The 9,477-nt window shown below is 39.5% G+C and overlaps 1 protein-coding gene across 3 annotated transcripts in view; it reads left to right on the top strand.

The window, feature by feature from the left end:
- Positions 1-6,489, top strand: part of GALNT13 (polypeptide N-acetylgalactosaminyltransferase 13) — a 214,198-nt gene extending 207,709 nt beyond the window's left edge. For 2 of the 3 annotated variants that reach the window (XM_056861044.1, XM_056861045.1), the window contains one exon: positions 6,248-6,370. Coding sequence is in view for 1 of the 3 variants with exons in the window: in XM_056861046.1 (XP_056717024.1) it covers positions 6,248-6,388 (141 nt within the window). In the remaining 2 variants the exon portion in view is untranslated. Of the gene's footprint in view, positions 1-6,247 lie in introns of all 3 variants that reach the window. The other variant, XM_056861046.1, reaches the window with a different exon arrangement.
- Positions 6,490-9,477: the final 2,988 nt, after the last annotated feature.

Genomic DNA, 9,477 nt, shown 5'->3' on the forward strand with positions numbered 1-9,477 from the left:
CGCAGCTGTTGTAGCATAGATCAAAAAAGTTCTTTGTATTAGCAAATCGTCAGGTATCATACTTAATAGCATCATTTCTGGTGTTTTGGGTATATTTTTTTGTACTATTAATCTCAATTCATTGTAGATCATATCCCAAAAATCTTTAGCTTTATCACAAGTCCACCACATATGATAGAAGGAACCAATTTCCTTATTACATTTCCAACACTTAGGGGATGTCACTTTATATATCTTTGCAATCTTCTTAGGTGTTAAATGCCATCTATACATCATTTTATAAATGTTTTCTCGAATTGATTGCGCATTTATTCCTTTCAAATCTTTTGACCATAGTCTTTCCCATTTATTTAAAGCAATATCATGTCCCATGTTTTGAGCCCAGTCGATCATAGTTGGTTTAATTGTCTCCTGCTCACAATATATTGTTAAAAGTAGATTATACATTTTCGAGATCAATTTCAAATTGTTATCTAATAACATCTTGTGGAAAGGGGACTTTTCTTTAGAAAATCCATTTTTCATATCTTGTACAAAAACTGATTTAATCTGACAGTATTGCAACCATTGTAGATCCTCTTTAAAAAATTGAAATTCCTTTAATGAACATTTTTTCCCTTCCCATTTAATTAATTCCTGGTAGATTATAAATTTGTCCGGTCTAAGTGGACATAGTGTTAACATTTCTTGCGGTGAAATCCACATCGGTGTTGCTGGTTCCAAAATATGTTTATATTTCATCCAAATACGCAATAAAGAGGACCTGATTATATGATTCCTAAATGATGCTTGTATCTTTCTGGCTCAGCATAGATCAATCCCTGACAGCAGCACTGAGGCAATGCAGGGCTGATGAATTACACCTGGCTTGGAATGCTAGAACAACCTAATTAACTACAGCTGGCTTGTTGGTCCCAGCAAGATAATTTCCTATTTAAGCAGCCAGCAAAGAGAGGCTAGTGTGGAAGCAACACATCACCACCCCTTTGCAGCCAGCAAAGAGAGGCTAGTGTGGAAGCAACACATCACTACCACCCTTTGTATCTGTGCTGTACTTCCGACTCTGTGAACTTGACTGTTCCGGACAAGACCTTACTACGCCTTTTGGATTTGCCCTCTCCTGCTTTGACACTTTGGACTCAGAATTATCTGTGTTTGATCTTGAACAGCATCCACTGACCACGCATCTTGTCTTCGCCATAGCTATCAACCTGACTCTGGACATCATCCAGTGACATACCCGGCTCTGGGGCTGTCGCCCGGCTCTAGCCCTCAGGTGGCAAGGGAGAACACACAGTGGCTCACACCCAAGTGGAACCCCTAAACTTGCCATCCCATGCTGTTTCCCCTAGCAGGTGGGCTGGAATGAGGGTTGGTATCATCGGCCAGCAGGCAGGTCTCCCAGTGGTGGAACAGGGCTTGATGCGGCACCAAATATTCCCATGATTGAACTCAATAAAAGCTGTGGCCTATTGTCCCCAGCAAGGTGCATGTGGTCTATCCTCCCTGCACCCTCGCTCCCTCCCTTGTGCCTGGGGCTGAAATTCCCAGCAAAGATATGTACAGCCTGTGATCCATTAAATTCCCTGTAGCCTGCCAGCCTGACAGATGAGCAATATTCTTTTTCCCTCCCCTTTTTTTAAATAATAAAAAAAAAGGTTTATCAAGCCCATGGTGGGTCACCATAATTTACCCCTGGGTTATATTTGGCTTAATGGGTCCCAAAGAATGACTTCAGAGTAGTTTTACATAGCACGGATGACATTTGTTGCAAATATTGAGTCACTAGTGATCTTTCCCCCCCCCCCTTCATCACCGTGAAATGTTATCAGATCTTCAGCTCTGCATCACCATGCAGGGTGTAAACGCACACTGACAGTCTAAAAGAGTTGTGATTTATTTGTATGCTGTCCATTTCCAAAGTGAAAGGTAGCAGAGCAGATTAAAATACACCATGCTGTTGAAGTTTTTCAGCATTTTATTAAGCAATGCTTTCTGAAATAGAACTGACATCCTTGGATACTGGTTGCCATAGTAAGCATTTTCTTCTGCATTGATTACTACCGAAGAAAGCCCACATGTAGTGCACACATTGACAGACTGCAAGAGCTGCCTGGAATGATCCAACATTTATTGAAATTGAAAATTAAACCTTTCTTCATATTTGCAACCCTACTACGGAGAGTATTTCATCAGGGACAAATGGTAAAGATTCCACATTTTCTCACCTATTTGGAGGAGCAGTTTAAAAGACTCACCGAGGAATTGATATGTTATTAGCAGGATATAATAACATAGGGCACACCTCGGTGACCTGAGCAGGACCAGAATGAAGACACTGTAACAAAGTTCTGCTGTGCTACCAGAAACAAAATGGAAGTTGGCTGGCACCCATTTTGGGATAGCTCTAGAAGAGGAAGGCACTGGCAAACCACCTCTGTTAGTCTCTTGCCATGAACACCCCCCAAAAGGGGTCGCCATAAGTCGTCTGCAACTTGACGGCACTTTACACACACCCACTAGAAGCTGACCAGGCAAGGCCAAGCATGTCTAATTGCTTCCCCCCAGCTTAATGCCAGGTGTGTTCCAATAGACAATGGAAGGATCCTGAGTTCATCAACAGTTGTTAAGGTCATTTTTCCCTGTAGTTGATAAGCCTGGAAAACTTTCCTATCAGAGCCAGATGTCCAGCTAACCACTTCATCGTTGCAAATTAGGGACATCCGAACCCATCTGAGTCACCTCGCCGCTTTCTGGAATGATCCCCTGAGCCACCTTCTTTCATCTACTTTTCTATAAGAAACACTTAAGGGTACTTGGGCTTAAGTACCCAGCCATTCTTCCAAACTCCATTTCTTTCTTACCCAAGTATTAATCCAATCAAGAAACAATCACACCTTTTGTCCACTGGCAGTGACAGGCTATTACCAGACGTTGCCAGGCATAGTGAACCATACCTCCAACTCCTGTTTGGGGTATAAATACTACCCTGTCAAAATGGCAAAATGTGAATGTTTTCCTTGGATCCAAAATGTGAGCCCTGTACTTGTGTAGTTTTCCTTCGCTTTCCTTACGAGAAATGCTGGTCATTACTCATTCCATGCAGCTGCCTCTCTCTGGACCTCACTCCCCAGATTGGTAAATGTACTTTCCCCCTGGAAACCTCTAATCCTTATGTCCACCCCCTCATACCTTTATTTTCCTAGTTCTGTATGTAATGGGATTTGTGTGTTTTTCTGTGAGTGTGTATACAAATTTGATTATTTTTAATAAAGCCCTTAAAATTTATAAAAGATTCTTTATTGGGAACGTTTTCCACTGATGCTCTCATCCACGTAAAAATAAGATCCCCATGCTAACCTCTTGCAAATCTCTACCAGTCTCCTAGCTAATTTCCCCCAATAAAGGAGACCCCTCTATTTGGTATAACAGATATGCAATGACCCAGTATATCAAAGGCATCCTGACATTAAAAAAACCAGAAATGCTTCTCTCCCCACCTCCCAGTTAGCTGTTTAAAATAAATAAGATCACTTCCTAACTGGAAATTTATAGATAATGACCAATGAAATCTATACTATAAGAAAAATTATACTAGTATATTAATGTATAGATTACAAAGTCAAAGTTAAATGAAGTGAATATCTTGCCGGAAAAAGACCCTCAATCCTATAAGATCCAGGAGTCATGTCGGCTTAATAGCAACCCATCGGTGTTGGTCTTTGAAAACTGGTGGTAAGTAGAAATACACCATGACATATACAATAAAGATTATGGGGTATTTGCAAAACATTTGCAAAGCATCCTCGAATGGCATTTCATCCCAGCTTTTTTAAAAAGCACAATCCAATGGAAAGCTGGTCAGCTGGTCAGTTCTGTGATGCCATGAATATAACAACAGTTGTTGGAAGGATCGTGGTGTGTATACTGGATACTAAAGCAGGTGAGGTCCTTGCTGCATATTGCTTAACTGTGACCTTTCAAAGTGCTATGAAAGAAATTAGCATCTAGAAATCATCAATGTTATCAAAGAGTTATAAACCAGCAAAATAATCCTTGCTGTCCAACAGATGTGTTGATGCAGGGCTGGCCAATAAAAATCCTAAACAGCAAGTTTGTTTTAGAACTAAACGGTTAAAATAGCTATATGAGTTCATGGCAACATTGAAGACAATGACCAAAATATTGCAACAACAACAACAACAAAATCTTATATTAAAGGGGGGGGTCGATTCCCCATCAGTGTTGGTCTTTGAAAACTGGTGATAAGTAAAAATACACCATGACATACAATAAAGATTATGGGGTATTTTATAAGTGGGCTTTCAACTTTTAAGGAGGGAGTGCATGAATCCATCTGATAATCTGCTTAATCCAGTATTCTAATGCATTCTGTGTCAGAAAAGCTGGATATCATTTACATTTCAAACATGCTGGGGCTGTAGGCAGGTAAGCTGCTCAGAGCTTCAAGACTGTCCTACATGGATAATAAATAAAAAGAATGCTGTAAAATCCTTGAAGCATATACATCCAGAATAATGTTGCATTTCAGAATTATTACAAGTTTCTAGTAGTCGGTACACGATCACCATTACAGCCTTTTATTTTCAATAGATATTTTTCAAGTCTACACTATTTAAGATCCTGCAGCTTGACTACAGAAAAACATTTAGAGCTAATTTTAAGCAACTCGTAAGTAATAGGGAGTTTGTAGCCCAGGAAGGAATACCAGCAAATGGCAAGAGTGGAGAAAAGGTGCAGAGGGAGGTAGACGAGAAATGTTGGTTTGTGGCTACAACAAGGCAACACTTCATTTAGTATGGATGTTATGCCCTCTGTTAGACTCAGCTGATCTAACCATCCATGCCACAATAACATCAAGACTAGATTATAGTTACATGCTCTGCCCTTGAAGAAAGTTCAATTGAGCTAGCTGCTTTGCACTATCCTGAGATGTTTTGCTTTGGCTCCCTATTTGTTTCTGGATTCAGTTCAAGGTGGTGGTTCTTATTTTTTTAAAGCCGTGCACAGCATAGGACCCACATACTTACAGGACAGTACCTCCTGTGTAGCCATTTCATTCACCCAATCTCTGCTTTTTATGCAGACAAGTTAGGACTGTTGCTGCTTGCCCACGCTTGAGCTTGCACCTGAGTAGCTTCCACGTACTGGCACAGCCATTCTGAAAATGTTAGGAAGGCTTTTGAAGGGAACTCAGATGGTAATAGTCCCTGCTTCTGGTTTTATTTTATGTGTGATTAATTAAATTTTTATACTTTTGTTGTGAGCCACTAGGAGTCCCTTTGGGAACAAAAGCAAGCTATAAACATTTTAAATGAAGGAAAATACTCTATAAATTACAAAGAAGACATTTCCCTTCTCTAGAGGTTTTCATAAGTAACAAAGGCTTACTTTGTCATCTGTGTTTTGATTCTGGGGACTGGAACGATGCAAGAGGTGCCGCAATTCTCACTGTAGTCCACTGGCAACATTTAGCACAGTTTGTGACCTTGTTGTGCTAAATAGTCATATAGTCCTCTTTCATGTGCCCATACATAAGCCATCTGATGACACTTGGCCTGTCTGTACTTTGATAAATCACAGGGCCCCTCCTTGTATTACTTTCATGGTATGGAAGCTGCTGCAATACATCTTTTTTTCCTGTACTGACAAGGAATTATCAGGCAAAAACCTAAATGATGTGGGAGGAGTCTGTCTAGTGATGCAGAAGTAGACATTGCCTTACTGCCTTGAGAAAGGTTGGCCCAACCCATTAATTCTGAAAAGAATTGAGTTAACCAAGCGGCTGATGATAAGTGGGCTTTCATAATTATAACCGTGAATTCTATCTGGCAGTCTGTTATTGCCCAGGACTAAAATCATATTGGGCCCGAGATCTCACTTTTTGGGTTTCCCTTACCTTACAGAGATTATTTTTGGCTTGAGTAGTTTTGTTGTTTATTTCATGTTAGATAAGCCAAGACAATTCTGAAGGTTAACCATTTAATAATGTTTTATGTACTGTATTTTAATAGGATCTGGAGGGTTAGAGAAATATACCCTTAAAGCTTTTAATTTGTTACTAAAACGTAACTTTTATTCATGATTGTCATCTGGTTTTGTGAGGTTTGTTGTTTTTTATTATAACTTGTAACAGCCATTGGCCACATGCAATAAAAACTGAACTACTGTCTTGAGAAGTGTATGAACTATTTGAAATTAAAACCATCTCTTTCACTTTTTTTAGAGACTTACCTTGAGACATGTGAACAGTAATCAGTGTCTTGACGAGCCATCTGAGGAAGACAAAATGGTTCCTACCATGAAGGACTGCAACGAAAGTCGATCTCAGCAATGGCTGCTACGCAACATGACCTTGGGTGCCTAAAACCAAGAGAGACTTGCTGTTTCCTCAGGCCTTGTAAGGTTCTAGACTTTTGTACTTCACACATTTGTATCAGACAAAAAGGATGCATTCCTCTTCCCTAGCTGTTGACGAAGTGAGAGGTTTTGAATGCTTGGTTAAAAGCCCACCTGCCAGGAAAAAAAAATACATTTTTTTAATTGCTTAAAGCATGTTTGCACTTTCCCCCTCAATTTTGTACTCATTCAGCTAACAACACAAGGACTCATTAGAACATTAACATTCATTGTTATCAAGAAATGATGTTCTTGGGGGAAATCAGAGTGATGAAAAGCATTACAAAGCTGAACTCCAAGGTTTGGGGGGTGTTGGGCTTTACTGTTGGTTACGTCACGTAATGTTGCTTGAAAGTGACGATGTTAAATGCCTTATGAAACTTTGCATTGTGAAAGGTTATATCATTTGTTTTATAAAGTTGATGTGCTTGTACTGGTCCTTCATGGCAACAGAGGAAGAATATTAATTTTTATCTAGTGCCAGTGGTAAGCAGTGGAATGCTCACCTGAAAAGATTTACGAGCAGTCACTTTAATGTACATAATGGATGTCGTACCAAAAAAGAAGTGACATTTTAATCATAATTTTTTTTTTTGGGGGGGGGGATTCAGCAAAACTGAAGGAAGAATGCCGTGGGGTGTAGGATGCAAAAATAACGAAAGGCAACACAAACCAGAATGTATGATGTATGCAAATAACACAAGACTCTCTGGGAGAGACAATAATGCTAGGAAAAGTTGAAGGCAGCAAGAAAAGAAGAAGACCCAACATAAGATGGATTGACTCAATAAAGGAAGCCACAGCCCTCCGTTTGCAAGACCTGAGCAAGTCTGTTAATGGTAGAATGTTTTGGAGGTTATTAATTCATAGGGTCACCATAGATCAGAAGTGACTTGATGTCAGAAGAGACACATGCAAATAACACAGATCCTTGGGGAAAACATAAACCACTATGAAATAGTAATACCTGTGGCCAACTTATTAACATTTTGCTCAGACACTCTGTCCAGTCAGGCAGTTATCAGAGGAAGAAAGGAATGCAGTACAGTGGCATTTGTTGTCTTTGCTGTAGTCAAGATTCAGCCACACTCCACTCCGAAATCTGACTTGGGAGGGGGCTAAAACTGGAAGAACTCTGGTGAGAACACACTAGCAAATTCTGAAAGGACTTCCTTAACATCTTCTCTAATGCAAGGCAGTCACAACCACAGTGTTTACCAGGTTTTGGTAAGGGACAGTTGAAGAGTCTTTCCATATACTCAAGCTCCAGATAGGCAGTGGAACAACAGTACAGTTCTCCATGATGGGAGGAAAAGATGACCCCCTCTAGTAGACTCCACCACAACATTTGTGTGTGGAACATCTTTCTGATTTTCACAGGATCTAATAATAATGATTCAGCTTTACTGGCCAAAATGCATTAATTTTATTGGTGGCCAAGAGATAAATGGGCTAACCTGTCTATCATATATAATATAAATGTAGAACCTGGTCCATTGAAGTAAATGGGTCTGTACAATTTGAGCGCACTTGTTACAAGAAGTTCTGTTTATCCATACTCAGATAAATATAAAATAACCAGTCCTTCATGTTGTTCAGTATGAACTTTAATAATCTTGGGTCTATGCTTTCTTTTTCCTACCTGCCCTTTCCCCTAGCAGCACTCTGCAGCCCAAAAACAGATGCAGGAGTCACAAGACCTTTGTGGATAAACATACATGCAGCTTTAGGGTTTGCAGTAAGGTGGGAGGATTGCATAGGGTCACCCTCCCCTCTTTTCAGTCAGCAGAAAATTAGCTGAGTGCAACTTAACCCAATTAATTAAGAAAAGTTCTAATGGGTTTAAGCAGATAATCCTAACATGCCTGTTATAATTGAACAGCAGGTTCTTACCATAAACAGTATTATTTCAAGGCATCAATAACAGTATGAGTGTGGAAGTAAGAACATGTGGGTTACATATTGTTACATATCTAGGTGAGATTGGCAAAATGTTTGGGCTGAGATTGCTTAAAAAGTATATTCGAATGGTCGTTACCTTAAATTCTGGTGCCTACTCTGAGTGTTTAGTAGACCAATAAAAATTGCTGCTGTTAAAATAAATGGCATTCGATGCTTACATTTTCAGGTCAAACACTTTGCAGTGACTTTGACCCAAACACTTCCCCCTTGCCTTAACAGGAACAAAAGGCCCTTCTATGAGGGTGAGGGAGATCTGCAATTCTGCAGTTTCTCATCCTACTGCATGGTAATCCTGGAAGTCTCCTGACCCTTGTGGAGGAGAGGCATGAGGAATGTATGAGGAAGGGGGTACATAGAATAGTCTTGGTCCATAAGCACAACTCCACCTGAAAGTTCTCTGGGTTCCTTCAAATGTTTTTTTTTTCCTTGTGGGCTCATCATCTGGTGAATGTAAGCCTTTATTTGCATTTGTTTCCCATCTGTAAAGTAGAGGCAACTTTTCCTGTTTTCCCATGATGTAATGGGGCTTTATTACTATTTGTAAATTGTGTTTGAAATGTAAGAAGAAAAGTTATGGAAGTATCAGCTATTGTGTTTAAACCTGCTATAATGGATTTTTTGTTCCATATTCTCATGAAATGGCAGGGAAGCGAAGGTAGAGGAATGCTCAAAATATGTGTATATTCTGACAGCAAGAACAAGACAAAAGTATTACAGTCCTTTATGGGTAATAACTTTATGAAGGGATCGATGTATAAACTTTGGGCCAGTTGTTGTGAATTAGCTTTGTCTTCAAAAGCTGTCTCTGGATCATGAAAACCCAAGGATGATATTTTTATTTGATAACAAACTTGTACATATAACTAGCCTTTTAAACAAAAAGGGAGTAATTAGTACTGTACTGCTAACCAGCATGGTCCAGGATTTTTTTTTTTTACTTGAACGTAACAAAGATCATATCTGATCACGTAATTTTTAGTTGCATCTCATTTGTAGATGCTAAATACAGTCTCAGATGAGGCAAATACTAGTGAAGGGTGCTTAAATTTAAAGCTATGAATTAGGGTGTAGTGGTATAGGGAGAAGTCTGAAAAA

The sequence above is a fragment of the Euleptes europaea genome, chromosome 15, assembly GCF_029931775.1.
Source record: "Euleptes europaea isolate rEulEur1 chromosome 15, rEulEur1.hap1, whole genome shotgun sequence".
NCBI classification, from domain to species: domain Eukaryota; kingdom Metazoa; phylum Chordata; class Lepidosauria; order Squamata; family Sphaerodactylidae; genus Euleptes; species Euleptes europaea.